Genomic DNA, 16,837 nt, shown 5'->3' on the forward strand with positions numbered 1-16,837 from the left:
TGTCCCTGCACGCGCAGCCATGGCCCCGTGCACACGCGTGTCCACACCCCCCCCCCCCCCCGAGCAGGTGAGGCGCCCCCGGGGTGGGGGGGGGGGTGCAGCCCCCCGGACGCCTGGGCCCCCCCCTCCCCAACACCGACCTGCGGCGGGGGGTGGGGGGGAGGCGCAAGGCGACAGACGAGGCGCAGACGGGTACAAGAAAAGCGGCGGCATGTTGGCGCCGGGCACCGGGCCCGGTGCTGGGGTGGGGTGGGGGGGGGGTCCCGTGGGTGCTGGGGGTCCCAGGCACCCTGGGGTGCAGGCTAGCGCAGCAGCGACCACTTGATCTGCTCCTTCGCTGACTGTAGCACCTGCGGGAGTGGAGGGTGGCGTCAGCATGGGGAGGGCACCCATGGGTGCAGGGTAATTCGCGGATTCGGGGACACGCAGGTGGCACCCAGTGAGCACTTGGCGGGGGGAGGGGAACATGGGGAGCTGCCCTGAGGGTATGGGGCGGGGGGGGCGCTCACGGGCACCCATGGGTGGGCACAGGGGTATTCGGGGGGGGGCAAGGTTGGGTGGGGGGAGCACATGGAGGTACTGGGTGGGGGGGGAACTCAGAAGCACCCTGATGACATTTGGGGGCACCCATGGGCACAGGATGGCATTGGGGCAGCCGGAGGGCACCCAGGGGACACAAGGTGGGGGGGGGGCCGAACGGGGCTCAGGGGCACCCATGGGGCACCCAGGGGCACAAGGGGAGAGCACTAGGGGGCTCGGGGCACCCATGAGGCACCCAGAGGCACAAGGGGGGGCACTGAGGAGCTCAGCGGCACCCCTGGAACACCCAGGGGCCCGGGGGGGGGCTCAGGGGCACCCAGGGGTGCAGGGCTGGGCTCAGGGGCACCCGTGAGGCAGCCAGAGGCGCAAGGGGGGGGCACTGAGGGGCTCAGGGGCACCCCTGGGACACCCAGGGGCCCAGAGGGGGGGGCTCAGGGGCACCCGTGGGGCACCCAGGGGTGCAGGGCTGGGCTCGGGGTGCCGAGGGGCAGCAGGATCCTACCTGGGAGACCGTCTGCTCCGTGAGCGGCACGTCCTCGCCCTGCAAGACACGGCGCGACGGGTGGGCACGGCGCCCCCAAAAATCACCCCCCCCCAAACCCCAGGCCCCCCCCCCCCGCCCAGGCCCACGTACCCGCACGGCCACGCGATGCACCACTTGCTGCGGGTCGCTCTCCAGCACGACGCTGCGGGGTGGGGGGCACAGGAAGGGGAAGGCGCCCATCAGCCCTGGGTGCCCCCCCCTGCCACCAAGCCCAGCACCCATGGGTGCCACTGGCGGGGGGGGGGGGCCGGGGCACCGTGTGGGCACTCACCCGCCGTCCACGATCTCGTCCACGGCCAGGAAGAGCCCCTCCATGTTCTCCAGCAGCGCTCGCTTCTCCACGTTTTTCCTACGGGGGGGGGGAACCGGCTGCTCAGCTGGGCCCCACGGGTGCCCCCCCACCCATGGGTGCCCCCTCCCCGGCCACCCACCAGCCCCATTGTGTCCCCCGGCTGCTCCTTATGTCATCGCCGCCTCGGGTCGGGGTGCCACCACGGGGGTTTGCGTGTGCCCCCCTCCCCAGGGTCCCAGTCACCCCTCCCCAGCACCCATGGGTGCCCCCCCCCAGGACCCATGGGTGCCCCCGTCCCCCCCATACCGCAGCATCTGGCTGAGCGAGTCGAAGAGGCAGTTGAGGACGGCCGTGAGCATCAGCTGGACGGGCAGCGGCGTCAGGGGGTGCCAGCGCGGCCGGGCGCCCCGAGGTGGCCCCGCCGTGTCCCCCCCCGCCCCCGCGGGCACCCTGAGGTGGCCCCCTGTCCTGGCCCCCTTCTGTGTCCCCATCGATGTCCCCCCCCCGGCAGCCTGCTGCCTCTCTGCGTCCCCCTGTACTGGCATCTCCTCATGGCTCCCCCCGTGTCCCCCCCCCGCCACCCCTCTGTGTCCCCCGTCCCTGTCCCCCAGCCTGCTGCTCCTCCATGTCCCCTGCCCTGCCACCCCGTGTCCCCCCTCCCTGTCCCCTGCCCTGCCCCCCGTGTCCCCCACCCTGCCACCCCCAGTGTCCCCATGTCCCTCCTCCCTGTCCCCATCCACACTCCCCACCCTGCCACCCGTGTCCCCTCTGTGTCCCCCACCCTGCCACCCCCAGTGTCCCCATATCCCCCTCCCTGTCCCCATCCACACTCCCCACCCTGCCACCCCTCTGTGTCCCCTGTGTCCCCCACCCTGCCACCCCCAGTGTCCCCATATCCCCCTCCCTGTCCCCATCCATACTCCCCACCCTGCCACCCGTGTCCCCTCTGTGTCCCCCGCCCTGCCACCCCCAGTGTCCCCATATCCCCCTCCCTGTCCCCATCCACACTCCCCATCCTGCCACCCCTCCATGTCCCCCATGTCCCCTGCCTCTGTCCCCTGCCCTGCCACCCCATGTCCCCCACCCTGCCACCCCCAGCGTCCACCCTCACGTCCCCCCTCCGCGTCCCCATCCATACTCCCCACCCCGCCACCCCTCCGCGTCCCCATGTCCCCCGTCCGCGTCCCCCGCCCGGCCACCCCCCCGCCGTCCCCGTCCCTGGGCCCACCTCGTTCTCGTGGGAGCTGCCGATGACGTAGAAGTAGAGGTCGATGCTGCTCTTGTAGACCACGGTGAGCCCCTCCAGCAGGGCGATCTCGCCTGCCGGCACAGCCCGCCGCCGTCAGCACCCGCGGGTGGCCCGGCGCCCCGGCACCCGCGGGTGGCCCGGCCCGGCGCCCCGGCACTTACTGTCGGTGCGGTGGGTCTTGTTGAAGATGTTCTTCTCGAAGGCTTTCTGCTCCTTGGGGCTGGGGTACGTGTCGTCGTAGTACTGCGGGGAGGCGTCAGGGGCGCCGCGGGTCCCCCCGCTGCCACCCCGGCCACCGAGCGGTGCCTGGCGCCCTGCCCTGGGCCACCGGCGGTGTCCCCGTGGCCTCTGTCCCTACCCTGTGCCACTGAAGGTGCCCCCGCCATGTCCTCGATGGTGTCCCCATGCTCCCCGTCCCTGCCGTGTGCCACCAACCCTGTCCTGAAATGTGCCCCTCTGTCCCTGCCCTGTGCCAAGCGTGTCCCTAAGCCCCCTGTGCCACCATGTCCCCATATCCTGGCCCTGCGCCCCCACGTGCCCCTGCGCCCCTGTCCTATGCCACCAAGCGTGCCCACCGTGTCCCTGCCCTGTGCCACTGGCCCTGTCCCCGTGTCCCCCGTGCCCACGTCCCCATGGCCCTGCCTGCGCCACCGACCGCGTCCCCGCGTCCCCCCCCAGGCCCCTCACCTTGGCGAAGAGCCGCTCGCCGTCGTTGTCCAGGATGACGACGGCTTTGACGGTGTAGAGGGACGGCTCCTGCGGGCACACGGCCACCGTCAGCGGCGCCCGGCCGCGCGCGGGTGTCCCCCCCCCTACCCCCCACCCCGTCCCCGGCGTCCCCGGGCCCGTCCCCGCCGATCCGGCTGCTCCCGAGCTCTCGAGACCAAGTTCTGTGATGCACTGACTGCCCGTAGCCACAGCCGGAGTGTAGGACAGAACCTCGTCCCGGGCGCTGCCAGCCGCCCCCGCGCACCCCGGCCCCCCGCCCGCCCCCCCGGCCTGCTGCGCCCCCTGGCACCCCGGTACCGTGGCCACCGCCGGGCTGCCGGCACCCTGGCGCCCAGGGGAAGCCGGGACCTGGCACGGCAGCACCCCCCCGGGCACCCAGCGTGCCGGGCACCCTGGCGCTGGGATCCCGGGCACCCTGGGACCTGGCACCGTGGGACCAGGTACACTGCACTACCGGCACCCTGGGCACCCAGCACCCTGGGCACCGGCACCCTGGGCACCCAATACTCTGGGCACCCTGGCGCTGGGATCCCGGGCACCCTGGGACCTGGCACCATGGGACCTGGCACCCTGCGCTACAGACACCCCGGGCACCGGCACCCTGGGCACCCAATACTCTGGGCACCATGGTGCTAGGATCCCAGGTACCCTGGGACCTGGTACCCTGGGACCCAGCACCCTGCACTACAGGCACCCTGGGCACCCAGCACCCTGGGCACCCTGGTACCTTGGGACCTGGCACCCTGCACTACAGACACCCTGGGCACCCAACACCCTGGGCACTCTGGCACTGGGATCCCGGGCACCCTGGGACCTGGCACCATGGGACCAGGTACCCTGCACTACAGGCACCCCTGGCTGCCAGCACCCTGGGCACCCTGGCACCTTAGGACCCAGCACGCTGGGCACCCTGGTACCTTGGGACCTGGCACACTGCACTACAGACACCCTGGGTACCCAGCACTACAGACACCCTGGGCACCCAGCACCCTTGCACTGAGACTCCGGGCACCCTGGGACCTGGCACCCTGGGACCTGGCACCATGCACTACAGACACCCTGGGCACCCAGCACCCTGGGCATCCTGGTACCTTGGGACCTGGCACCCTGCACTACAGACACCCTGGGCACCCAACACCCTGGGCACTCTGGCGCTGGGATCCTGGGCACCATGGGACCCAGCACCCTGTACTACAGGCACCCCTGGCTGCCAGTACCCTGGGCACCCTGGCACCCTGGGACCCAGCACCCTGGACACCCTGGTACCTTGGGACCTGGCTCTCTGGGACCTGGCACTCTGCACTACAGACACCCTGGGCACCCAGCACCCTGGGCACCCTGGTGCTGGGATTCCGGGCACCCTGGGACCTGGCACCCTGGGACCTGGCACCCACCACCAGTGCTGCCAGCACCCTGGGCACCTTGGCACTAGGATACCAGGCACCCAGCACCCTGGGCCCCTGGCACCTCAGCACTGTTGCTGCCAGCACCCCAGCACCCCAGCACCTGGCACTGCAGCACCCTGGGCACCCAGCACCCCACAGTACAGGCACCCCGGGAGCCCGGGGCACCCAGCACCGCTGCCGCCAGCCCACGTGGCACCCAGCACCCCGGGCGCCCCGCTCTGCCACCACCCCGGACACCCAGCACCGGGTCCCACCGGGCTCCGGGGGCATGGCGGAGCCTGCAGGCGCTGCTGACGGGGACCGTCCCCCCCCGCCACCCGACATCGTCACCCTGTTGTCACAGCTGGCCCTGCCCATGAACCCCCATGGCACAGCCCAGTGCCCCCCCATTGACCCCACTGACACAGCCCAACCCCCCCCATTGACCCCTTGGTACAGCCCAGACCCCCCCTTAACCCCATGGTCCCACCCAGCCCCCCACATTGGCCCCCATAGCTGGCCCAGACCCCCATTATCCCTTGGTACGGCCTAGCCCCCCCCATTAACCCCATGGTACGGCCTAGCCCCCCCCCCATTAACCCCATGGTAGGGCCTAGCCTCCCCTATTAACCCCATGGTAGGGCCTAGCCTCCCCCATTAACCCCATGGTAGGGCCTAGCCCCCCCCCATTAACCCCATGGTATGGCCTAGCCCCCCCCATTAACCCCATGGTAGGGCCTAGCCTCCCCTATTAACCCCATGGTAGGGCCTAGCCCCCCCCATTAACCCCATGGTATGGCCTAGCCTCCCCCATTAACCCCATGGTAGGGCCTAGCCCCCCCCATTAACCCCATGGTATGGCCTAGCCTCCCCTATTAACCCCATGGTAGGGCCTAGCCTCCCCCCATTAACCCCATGGTATGGCCTAGCCTCCCCCATTAACCCCATGGTAGGGCCTAGCCCCCCCCATTAACCCCATGGTATGGCCTAGCCTCCCCCATTAACCCCATGGTAGGGCCTAGCCCCCCCCCATTAACCCCATGGTACGGCCTAGCCTCCCCCATTAGCCCATGGTTCGGCCCAAACCCCCCTTAACCCCATGGTACCACCCAGCCCCCCCCTTTAACCCCATGGTACAGCCTAACCCCCCCCCTTAACCCCATGGTGCGGCCTAGCTCCCCCCATTAGCCCATGGTTCGGCCCAGACCCCCATTAACCCCATGGTACCACCCAGCCCCCCCCAATTGTCTCCCATTGTCTGGCCCAGCCCCCTCCATTGGCCCCCTGGTACGGGCCTGTCCCCCCCACCACCACTGACCATCATGGTACGGCCCGGACCCCCCCCCCATTAACCCCTTGGTAGGGCCCGGCACCCCCCGCCCCCGGCCCGGCCCGGCCCGCTCCTACCAGGATCAGCGCCTCCATTTTGCGCTCGCCGATGCCGACGTGGAGCCGGAAGAGCGGCCGCGTGTCATTGGCTGCCCGGCTGCCAATCACCGCCCTGCTCTGGGACCCGCGCGGCGATCCCGCGTCTCATTGGGCGAGCCTCTCTGAAGTCTGGCCAATCAGCGCAAGGTTCGCTTGGGGGGCGGGCCGGGCGAAGTTCCTCCTTTCTCGAGCCGCCGAAATCTATCGGTGATTGGACATGAGGGCTGTCAGTCACCGTCCCTGGAAAGCGGAGGGAGGCGCAGTTCCCATGGCAACCGAAGAAGCGCTGACGCAACCAGCCTTACCAGTCGCGTTAGGCGATTGGCGGGGCTGCTAATCACATGACCGGAAGCATTTCCCGCATGTTGCTTGGCCACGCCCCCAACGGGGTCATGACCCCCAGTGGGCGCGAGGCCGTTACCTTTGACCTTTGGCCTCTCTGGGGTCAGGTGGGGGGAGGGGGGACCGTGGGGGCACAGGGACAGGAGCAGCACGGCCATGGGGGGACACGGGGGGGACACGGGGACATGGGGGACGGGGACATGGGGGACGGGGACACGGGGACACGGGGGACAGGGGGACATGGGGGACGGGGACACGGGGACACGGGGGACAGGGGGACACGGGGGACAGGGGGACATGGGGGACGGGGACACGGGGACACGGGGGACAGGGGGACACGGGGGACAGGGGGACATGGGGGACGGGGACACGGGGACACGGGGGACAGGGGGACACGGGGGACAGGGGGACATGGGGGACGGGGACAGGGGGACACGGGGGACGGGGACACGGGGACACGGGGGACAGGGGGGACAGGGGGACGGGGGACATGGGGACACGGGGGACAGGGGGACACGGGGGACAGGGGGACAGGGGGACGGGGGACAGGGGGACACGGGGGACAGGGGGACACGGGGGACAGGGGGACGGGGGACACGGGGACATGGGGGACGGGGACATGGGGGACGGGGACACGGGGACACGGGGGACAGGGGGGACAGGGGGACGGGGGACATGGGGACACGGGGGACAGGGGGACACGGGGGACAGGGGGACAGGGGGACGGGGGACAGGGGGACACGGGGGACAGGGGGACGGGGGACACGGGGACATGGGGGACGGGGACAGGGGGACATGGGGGACGGGGACACGGGGACACGGGGGACAGGGGGACGGGGGACATGGGGACACGGGGGACAGGGGGACACGGGGGACAGGGGGACATGGGGACGGGGGACATGGGGACGGGGACACAGGGACAGGATCAGCACGGCCATGGGGGTCACGGGGGGGACACGGGGACAGGGGGACATGGGGACACGGGGGACATGGAGGACAGGGGGACATGGGGACACGGTGGACAGGGGGACACAGGGACGGGGGACATGGGGGACAGGGACACAGGGACAGGATCAGCACAGCCATGGGGGGACACGGGGGGGACACGGGGACAGGGGGACATGGGGACACGGGGGACATGGAGGACAGGGGGACATGGGGACACGGTGGACAGGGGGACACAGGGACGGGGGACATGGGGGACAGGGACACAGGGACAGGATCAGCACGGCCATGGGGGGACACGGGGGGGACACGGGGACAGGGCCACGGGCTCGACAGGGCCGCAGGATGCTGCAGGGACACGGGGACATGGGGGACGGGGGGACACAGGGACAGGGGGACATGGGGACACGGGGGAAAGGGGGACACAGGGTCGGGGGACATGGGGGACGGTGACACAGGGACAGGATCAGCACGGCCATGGGGGGACACGGGGGGGACACGGGGACAGGGGGACGGGGAGATGGGGGACGGGGACATGGGGGACGGGGACAGGGGGACACGGGGGACAGGGGGACACAGAGACGGGGGACATGGGGGACAGGGACACAGGGATAGGATCAGCACGGCCATGGGGGGACACGGGGGGGACACGGGGACAGGGCCGCAGGATGCTGCGGGGACACGGCCACGGGGGGACACGGGGGACAGGGGGACATGGGGACACGGGGTACGGGGGACAGGGGGACACAGGGACATGGGGACACAGGGACAGGATCAGCACGGCCATCGGGGGACACGGGGGGGACACAGGGACAGGGCCACGGGCTCGACAGGGCCGCAGGACACTGCAGGGACACGGGGACATGGGGGACGGGGGAACACGGGGACAGGGGGGACGGGGGGACACGGGGACACGGACACGACATGGGGGACATGGGGACACAGGGACACGGGCGAGCGGTCAACATGGACATGGGGACGTGGGGACATGGAGTCAACACGGCCACGGGGACTTGGGGGACGTAGGGTCAACATGGACATGAGCACACAGGGACATAGGGACAGGGAGACGGGTGAGGGATCAACATGGACATGGGGGACATGGGGACAGGGACACGGGTGAGGGGTCAACATGGACATGGGGGACACGGGGACAGGGACACGGGTGAGGGGTCAACATGGACATGGGGGACACGGGGACAGGGACACGGGTGAGGGGTCAACATGGACATGGGGACATGGAGACACGTTGGAGACAGGGAGAGGGACACAGGGGACATGGGGACAGGGACACAGGGTCAACATGGGCATGGGGGACACAGAGAGATGGGGAGGGGGACATGGACACGGGGACAACACGGACACAGGGGACAGGGGGACGTGGTGACAGGGACATGGACACGGGGTCAACAGGGACACGGGGGACGGTGGTGGGCACAACGCGGACGGGGGGACCGGGGGGGGGGACGCGGTGACACGGACACGGGGCCAACCCGACGTGCAGGGCCGGGGGGACGTGGACACGCAGGGACACGGAGGGGGACACGGGGCGGCCACGCACGCGCAGGGACACGCCATGGGGGGGGGGGGGCCGGACGCCTGGGCCCCCTGCGGGGGGGGGGGGGGGGGGCGGATGCCCTGGGCCCTACTGATAACGCCGGGCCCTGCTGGGGGGGGGGGAGCTGTGTCCCCTGTGTCCCCAACCCTGTCCCCGTCCCCCGTCTCCTGTCCCCATCCTTGTCCCTGTCCTCATGTCCCCAAGTCCCCCTCCCTGTCCCCTTGTCCCCATCCCTGTGCCCCCCATTCCCCTGTCCCCATGTCCCCTTGTCCCTGTCCCATGTCCCCATCCCCATGTCCCTTTGTCCTCATGTCCCCCACTCCCCCATCCCCGTGTCCCCACCCCGTCCCTGCCCCCTGTCCCCCATCTCCTGTCCCCATCCTTGTCCCTGTCCCCAAATCCCCATCCCTGTCCCCTCCCCATCCCTGTCCCCATGTCCCCATCCCTGTCCCCATGTCCTGTTGCCCCAGGTCCCCCCTCTGTCCCTGTCCCCCTGTCCCCCACTCTTTCTTTGCCCCCATGTCCCCAAGTCCCCATCCTCACCCCTGTCCCCGTGTCTCCTTGTCCCCGTGTCCCCCACGTCCCCTGTCCCTGCACCCCCCATTCCCCTGTCCCCATGTCCCGTCCCCCCCCGCCGTGCCCGTGTCCCTGCGGCGGGTGCCGGGGGCGGGCGGGGGCCGGGGCCGCCCCGGGGGCTGGCGCTGCGCCGTGTCCCCGCCGTGTCCCCAGAGGCGCCCGCGATGGCCGTGCCCTGAGCACCAGCCCCCGGACGCCGGCGGTGACCCGCGGCAGGTAGGAGCCCGCGCGGCAGGACACGCGTGTGCTCCCGTGGGGCGACACGGGGCCACACGGCTGGGGGACGTGGGCCGGGGTCAGGGCAGGCGCGGGCTCGGGGATCGGTGCACGCGTGTGCCCAGGGATCGGTGCACGCGTGTGCTCAGGGCTCGGTGCACGCGTGTGCCTTGGGTCTGGTGCATGTGTGTGCCCAGGGGTTGGTGCACGCGTGTGCTCAGGGGCCGGTGCATGTGTGTGCCCAGGGATCAGTGCACGCATGTGCAAAAGGGTCGGTGCACGCGTGTGTGCCCCGGGTCTGGTGCACGTGTGTGCCCAGGGCTCGGTGCACGCGTGTGCCCTGGGTCTGGTGCACGCGTGTGCTCAGGGGTTGGTACATGCGTGTGCCCTGGGTCTGGTGCAAGCGTGTGCCCAGGGCTCGGTGCACGCGTGCGCCCTGGGTCTGGTGCATGCGTGTGCCCAGGGATCGGTGCACGCGTGTGCCCTGGGTCTGGTGCACGCGTGTGCTCAGGGGTTGGTACATGCGTGTGCCCTGGGTCTGGTGCACGCGTGTGCTCAGGGGTTGGTACATGCGTGTGCCCTGGGTCTGGTGCAAGCGTGTGCTCAGGGGTTGGTACATGCGTGTGCCCTGGGTCTGGTGCAAGCGTGTGCTCAGGGGTTGGTACATGCGTGTGCCCTGGGTCTGGTGCAAGCGTGTGCTCAGGGGTTGGTACATGCGTGTGCCCTGGGTCTGGTGCAAGCGTGTGCTCAGGGGTTGGTACATGCGTGTGCCCTGGGTCTGGTGCACGCGTGTGCCCTGGGTCTGGTGCATGCGTGTGCCCTGGGTCTGGTGCACGCGTGTGCCCAGGGCTCGGTGCACGCGTGCACCTGCGGACCAGTGCGTGTGCCCGGCGTTGGCTACGCAGGTTTCCGTGCCCAGCTCTCGGCACACGCGTGTGCGAGCGCCGGGGCGGTTTGCCCGCAGCGGGGCCGGGGCACACGCGGGGCGCGGCGCCAGCGCCGGCGCGGGGCGATAACGGCGCCGGGGCCCTGCGGTTCCAGCTGCCCCGGCCGGCGGGTAACGACGGGAAACGGGGGCGGAAAGGGCCCCGGCGGCCCCGGCCCGGCCGGCTGCAGTGGCTGCGCCAGCGCAGGGCGCCGTGTTTGTGTAGGGTCTCCTGGGGGCCGTGTTATTGCAGGGTGCCCCGGGTGCTGTGTTATTGTAGGGTCTGCAGGGTGCCGTGTTATTGCAGGGTGCCCCGGGTGCTGTGTTATTGTAGGGTCTGCAGGGTGCCGTGTTATTGCAGGGTGCCCCGGGTGCTGTGTTATTGTAGGGTCTCCAGGGGGCTGTGTTATTGCAGGGTGCCCCGGGTGCTGTGTTATTGTAGGGTCTGCAGGGTGCCGTGTTATTGCAGGGTGCCCCGGGTGCTGTGTTATTGTAGGGTCTGCAGGGTGCCGTGTTATTGCAGGGTGCCCCGGGTGCTGTGTTATTGCAGGGTCTCCAGGGTGCCGTGTTATTGCAGGGTGCCCCGGGTGCTGTGTTATTGTAGGGTCTCCAGGGGGCCGTGTTATTGCAGGGTGCCCCGGGTGCCTCACCGCCGCCGGACCCCCGTGTGCGGCACTGGTGCAGGGCGAGGGGTGGCCCAGGGGTGGCACCCGAGCTGGGGGACACGGCGGCGTGCTGACACCCCCAGGGGACACGGGGGTGGCGGGGGGGGACGGCCAGGGCGGCTGCCGCTCGTCGGTTGGGTCTTGTGCAACCCCTCGGCGGGCGTTGGGCAACGGGCTGGCGCAAGCGGGTGGCCCCCTCCCCAAAAGCAGAAGTGGGACCCAGGCGTCCTGCGCCCAGCCGGGGGCGGGGGGGGGGTGGCCTTGCCCCGGGGACACGCGGGTGGCACCGCGGTGGCAGAGGGGGCCCCGCTGCCGCCCCCCTCCCTTCCCCGCCTGGGGAAACTGAGGCAGGCGGCGGAGCAGGGGGGTGGCGGGGAGGGACCCAGGCGTCCGGGTGGGGGGGGGTGGCGGGTGCGGCGGGCGATAACCCCTTATCTGGGGCGGCAGGAGGAGGCGGGCGCAGCGGGACGGGGATGTGTGACCCCGGCGGGCTGCCGGGCGCCCCCGAGGTGAGCGCCGGGGGGGCCTGGGGGGGCCCTGGGGGGCTATAGAGGAGTCTGGGGGGACACTGGGGGTCCTGGGTGGAACTGGGGGGGCCCTGGGGAGTATCTAGGGGGTCTGGGGATGACAGGGGGGGTCTGGAGGGGGGTATTTAGGGATTCCTGGGGGGGTGTCAAGGGGTCTAGGGGCTGGAGGGGGTATTTAGGGGTCCCTGGGGGGGTGTATAGGGGTCTGGGGGGGCTGGAGGGGGTATTTAGGGGTCCCTGGGTGGGTGTATAGGCGTCTGGGGGGTCTGGAGGGGGTATTTAGGGGTCCCTGGGTGGGTGTATAGGCGTCTGGGGGGTCTGGAGGGGGTATTTAGGGGTCCCTAGGGGGGTGTCAAGGGGTCTGGGGGGGGCTGGAGGGGGTATTTAGGGGCCCCTGGGTGGGTGTATAGGGGTCTGGGGGGGCTGGAGGGGGTATTTAGGGGTCCCTAGGGGGGTGTCAAGGGGTCTGGAGGGGGTATTTAGGGATCCCTGTGGGGGATCTAGGGGGCTGGGGGACGAGGAGGGGGTATTTAGGGGTCCCTGGGGGGTGTATAGGGGTCTGGGGGGCTGGAGGGGGTATTTAGGGGTCCCTGGGGGGTGTCAAGGGGTCTGGAGGGGATATTTAGGGATGTCTGGGGGGGTGTATAGGGGTCTGGGGGGGCTGGAGGGGGTATTTAGGGGTCCCTGGGGGGTGTCTATGGGGTTTGGGGGGGCTGGAGGGGGTATTTAGGGGTCCCTGGGCGGGTGTATAGGGGTCTGGGGGGGGATGGAGGGGGTATTTAGGGGTCCCTGGGGGGTGTATAGGGGTCTGGGGGGGCTGGAGGGGGTATTTAGGGGTCCCTGGGGGGTGTATAGGGGTCTGGGGGGGGATGGAGGGGGTATTTAGGGGTCCCTAGGGGGGTGTATAGGGGTCTGGGGGGGGCTGGAGGGGGTATTTAGGGGTCCCTGGGTGGGTGTATAGGGGTCTGGGGGGGGCTGGAGGGGGTATTTAGGGGTCCCTGGGTGGGTGTATAGGGGTCTGGGGGGGCTGGAGGGGGTATTTAGGGGTCCCTGGGGGGTGTCTATGGGGTTTGGGGGGGCTGGAGGGGGTATTTAGGGGTCCCTGGGCGGGTGTATAGGGGTCTGGGGGGGGATGGAGGGGGTATTTAGGGGTCCCTGGGGGGTGTATAGGGGTCTGGGGGGGCTGGAGGGGGTATTTAGGGGTCCCTGGGGGGTGTATAGGGGTCTGGGGGGGCTGGAGGGGGTATTTAGGGGTCCCTAGGGGGGTGTATAGGGGTCTGGGGGGGGCTGGAGGGGGTATTTAGGGGTCCCTGGGTGGGTGTATAGGGGTCTGGGGGGGCTGGAGGGGGTATTTAGGGGTCCCTGGGGGGTGTCAAGGGGTCTGGGGGGTCTGGAGGGGGTATTTAGGGGTCCCTGGGGGGTGTCTATGGGGTTTGGGGGGGCTGGAGGGGGTATTTAGGGATCCCTGTGGGGGGGCTAGGGGGCTGGGGGACAAGGAGGGGGTTGGGGGTGTACAGGGGGTATCTAGAGTTGGGGGTTGGGGTTAGGGGTCCTGGGAAGGTGTCGGCCCTGGGGGTATCGAGGGGTCCAGGGGGGTGTCAGGGTCCTGGGGGGTCATTGGGCGCCCTGGGGAAAGCGGGAGGGGGGCTCTAGGGCCCGGGGAAACGGGGAGGGGAGGCTGGAGGGGCCCCGGCCAATCAGAAGCGTGGAGGTGGGGGGGGGGGAACACTGGGCAGCCAATGAGGTGCCGTGTGCCCGCAGGCGCTGGCGGCGCTGGGGGAGGCCATGGGGCGGCTCCCGGCGCTGGCCCCGCCCCCGGCGCTGGCCCCGCCCCTCGGCCCCGCCCCCGCGCTGGCCGAGGTGGAGCTCACGTGGCAGGAGATCCTCTCCCTCAGCGAGCTGCAGGTGGGCCACGCCCCCGCTCTTGGCCCCGCCCCCCGCTCTTGGCCCCGCCCCCACGATGACCCCCCCCCGCGCTGTCCCGCTGCCCCCCTTGCTGCACCCACCTCACCGACCCCCTTGCTGCACCCACCCCCTTGCTGCACCCACCCAGGCTCCCCCTTGCTGCACCCACCCCATAGCACCCACCCAGGCTCCCCCTCGCTGCACCCACCCGATTGCACCCACCCAGGCACCCCCCTGCTGCACCCACCCCCTTGCTGCACCCACCCAAACACCCCCTTGCTGCACCCACCCCCTTGCTGCACCCACCCAGGCTCCCCCTTGCTGCACCCACCCCCTTGCTGCACCCACCCCATAGCACCCACCCAAACACCCCCTTGCTGCACCCACCCCCTTGCTGCACCCACCCCATAGCACCCACCCAAACACCCCCCTGCTGCACCCACCCAGGCTCCCCCTTGCTGCACCCACCCCCTTGCTGCACCCACCCCATAGCACCCACCCAGGCTCCCCTTGCTGCACCCACCCAGGCTCCCCCTTGCTGCACCCACCCCCTTGCTGCACCCACCCCATAGCACCCACCCAGGCTCCCCCTTGCTGCACCCACCCCCTTGCTGCACCCACCCGATTGCACCCACCCAGGCTCCCCCTTGCTGCACCCACCCCATAGCACCCACCCAAACACCCCCTTGCTGCACCCACCCCCTTGCTGCACCCACCCAGGCTCCCCCTTGCTGCACCCACCCCCTTGCTGCACCCACCTCCTGGCGCCCCCAGCACCCTCCCACCGCCCCGTGCCTCAGTTTCCCCTCCCGCAGGGCCTGGACGTGGCGTGCGAGCCCCTCTACGAGCCGCCCTTCTGCACCCTGCTGCCGCCCGCCGGCCCCTACGCCCCCTGCCCGCCGCCGCCACCGCCACCCATGGGTGCCCCGGCGCCCCCCACCTTCCCCGCCCCACCACCGCCCTTCCCACCACCGCCCCCCTTCCCAACGGGTCTGCCCTGCCCCGAACCTCCTCCAGCACCCATGGGTGCCCCGTACCCGGCGGAGCCGTGCGCGGCGGCGGCGGCGGCGGGGGCGGCCAGCCGCGACGCCCGCCGGGCGCTGGCCCTGAAGATCCCCATCCCCACGGAGAAGATCGTCAACCTGCCCGTGGAGGACTTCAACGCGCTGGTGGGCCGCTACCCGCTGTCGGAGCAGCAGCTGGCCCTGGTGCGCGACATCCGCCGGCGCGGCAAGAACAAGGTGGCGGCGCAGAACTGCCGCCGCCGCAAGCTCGAGACCATCGCCCGCCTCGAGAGCGAGCTGGGCCGCCTGGGCCGCGAGCGCGAGCGCCTGCTGCGCGACCGGGGCCAGGCGGAGCGGGCGCTGGGCGCCCTGCGCCGCGAGCTGGCTCGCCTCTCGCGCCACGTCCTGGGCGCCCTGCGCGACGCCGCCGGCAACCCGCTGCCCCCCGAGCGCTTCGCCCTGCGCCTGGCGCCCGACGGCGCCGTCTGCCTCGTGCCCCGCGCCCTCCGCCCCGAACCCGGCCACTGAGACCGGCCGGGGCGGGGGGTGGCCCATGGTGTTCTCCCAAAGGTGCACCCCTTGCTGCTCAACGGTGCCTTTGGGTGCCCATGGGGCGTCCTGCACTCCAGGGTGCTCAACAGTGCCATCAGGAGCCTGTGGTGCCGTCCTGCACCCCAGGGTGCTCAACAGTCCCCTTGGGGCATCCTGCAGCTCATGAGAACCAAGAGCACCTTTGGGTGCCCATGGGACATCCTGCACCCCCTTGGTGCTCAACGGTGTTCTTGGGTGCCCATGGAGCATCCTGCACCCCCTTGGTGCTCAACGGTGCCCTTGGGTGCCCATGGGGCGTCCTGCACCTCAGGGTGCTCAACAGTGCCATCAGGTGCCTGTGGTGCCATCCTGCACCCCAGGGTGCTCAACAGTCCCCTTGGGGCATCCTGCAGCTCATGAGAACCAAGAGCACCTTTGGGTGCCCATGGGACATCCTGCACCCCAGGGTGCTCAACAGTGCCATCAGGTGCCTGTGGTGCCATCCTGCACCCCAGGGTGCTCAACGGTCCCCTTGGGGCATCCTGCAGCTCATGAGAACCAAGAGCACCTTTGGGTGCCCATGGGACATCCTGCACCCCAGGGTGCTCAACAGTGCCATCAGCTGCCTGTGGTGCCGTCCTGCACCCCAGGGTGCTCAACGGTCCCCTTGGAGCATCCTGCAGCTCATGAGAAAAGAGCACCTTTGGGTGCCCCTGGCACCATCCTGCACCACATGGTGCCCTACAGTGCCCATGGGTGCTCATGGGGCAAACTGCACATCAGGGTGCTCCACAGTGGTCTTGATTGCTCATGGTGCCATCCTGCACCCCAGGGTGCTCAACAACGTCCTGGGGTGGCCGTGGGGCATCCTGCACCCCATAACGAGTAACGGTGTCTGTGGGTGCCCTGATGCATCCTACAACCCCAGGGTGCCCTTGGGTGCCCCTGGGAGCATCCTTCAGCCCAGGGTGCCCAGTGGTACCCTTGGGTGCCCATAATACATCCTGCACCCCACGGTGCACCCCAGGGTGCCCCCTGCCCCCCACCGTGCCCTCCCACCCCCAAGAGCATCGTTGCCAGCTCTGCACCCCAGGGTGCCCTGGCCTTTCTGTGCCTTCGCCCAACGCCACAGGGGACACCCTGGGGACACCCACCCTGTCACCCGGCCTCTTCCCACCCCTGTAAATAGAATAAAGCAGCTCAGAGGGTGCCAGCGTCCGTGTCGTCTCTGTCACCCCACGTCCCCGTCACTGCAGGGCACAGCGCCCCCGCGTTACCCTGGGTGACGTGTCCCCCTTGCAGCCTTGTCCCTTCCATCACCCTGTCTCCATCCCCGTCACCCCTGGGTGACGCCCACTCCCCCCTGTGCCCCATTCTGCGATCCCCCTGCCGCAGCGTTCCCCTTCCCCCAGCGCAGGGGACACCACCAGGTTGACGCAGCCCCTGTCCTCATCCCTGTCCCCTCCCCATCTCCTC

At 70.2% G+C, this 16,837-nt stretch overlaps 2 protein-coding genes across 4 annotated transcripts; one reads left to right on the forward strand and one right to left on the reverse strand.

Annotated features, from left to right (window-relative positions):
- Positions 1 to 193: 193 nt before the first annotated feature.
- On the reverse strand, positions 194 to 9,598 carry COPZ1 (COPI coat complex subunit zeta 1). 2 transcript variants are annotated; one of them, XM_068921629.1, is made up of 10 exons: positions 9,556 to 9,598; positions 6,147 to 6,368; positions 3,313 to 3,381; positions 2,787 to 2,868; positions 2,605 to 2,696; positions 1,683 to 1,738; positions 1,356 to 1,433; positions 1,175 to 1,226; positions 1,043 to 1,081; positions 194 to 350 (listed from the first exon to the last, which is right to left on the reverse strand). In XM_068921629.1, the coding sequence occupies exons 2-10, from the start codon at positions 6,162 to 6,164 to the stop codon at positions 303 to 305; spliced, it is 534 nt and encodes a 177-aa protein (XP_068777730.1). In that variant the 5' UTR covers positions 6,165 to 6,368; positions 9,556 to 9,598; the 3' UTR covers positions 194 to 302. The 2 variants fall into 2 exon arrangements, with proteins under 2 accessions (XP_068777730.1, XP_068777731.1); XM_068921630.1 differs by lacking the exon at positions 9,556 to 9,598 and adding an exon at positions 6,473 to 6,500.
- Positions 9,599 to 11,642: 2,044 nt separating this feature from the next.
- Positions 11,643 to 16,069, forward strand: NFE2 (nuclear factor, erythroid 2). 2 transcript variants are annotated; one of them, XM_068921628.1, is made up of 3 exons: positions 11,643 to 11,903; positions 13,683 to 13,826; positions 14,627 to 16,063. In XM_068921628.1, exons 1-3 carry the CDS (start codon positions 11,868 to 11,870, stop codon positions 15,356 to 15,358), a joined length of 912 nt encoding a protein of 303 aa, XP_068777729.1. In that variant the 5' UTR covers positions 11,643 to 11,867; the 3' UTR covers positions 15,359 to 16,063. The 2 variants fall into 2 exon arrangements, with proteins under 2 accessions (XP_068777729.1, XP_068777728.1); XM_068921627.1 differs by having other exon boundaries at positions 11,737 to 11,903; positions 14,642 to 16,069.
- The last annotated feature ends 768 nt before the right edge of the window (positions 16,070 to 16,837 follow it).

This window comes from Struthio camelus, chromosome 28, assembly GCF_040807025.1.
Source record: "Struthio camelus isolate bStrCam1 chromosome 28, bStrCam1.hap1, whole genome shotgun sequence".
Classification (NCBI taxonomy): Eukaryota; Metazoa; Chordata; class Aves; order Struthioniformes; family Struthionidae; genus Struthio; species Struthio camelus.

Excerpts from the sequence above, each read along its gene's own strand:
- NFE2 (XM_068921628.1), top strand. The coding sequence starts at position 11,868 with ATGTGTGACCCCGGCGGGCTGCCGGGCGCCCCCGAG. Across the intron at positions 11,904-13,682 it reads GGCTGCCGGGCGCCCCCGAG|GCGCTGGCGGCGCTGGGGGA; the intron begins GTGAGCGCCGGG and ends GTGTGCCCGCAG. Across the intron at positions 13,827-14,626 it reads TCTCCCTCAGCGAGCTGCAG|TTTCCCCTCCCGCAGGGCCT; the intron begins GTGGGCCACGCC and ends CCCGTGCCTCAG.
- COPZ1 (XM_068921629.1), bottom strand. Across the intron at positions 1,739-2,604 it reads GCAGCTCCCACGAGAACGAG|CTGATGCTCACGGCCGTCCT; the intron begins GTGGGCCCAGGG and ends CTGCCCGTCCAG. Across the intron at positions 1,227-1,355 it reads GACGAGATCGTGGACGGCGG|CGTCGTGCTGGAGAGCGACC; the intron begins GTGAGTGCCCAC and ends CCCACCCCGCAG.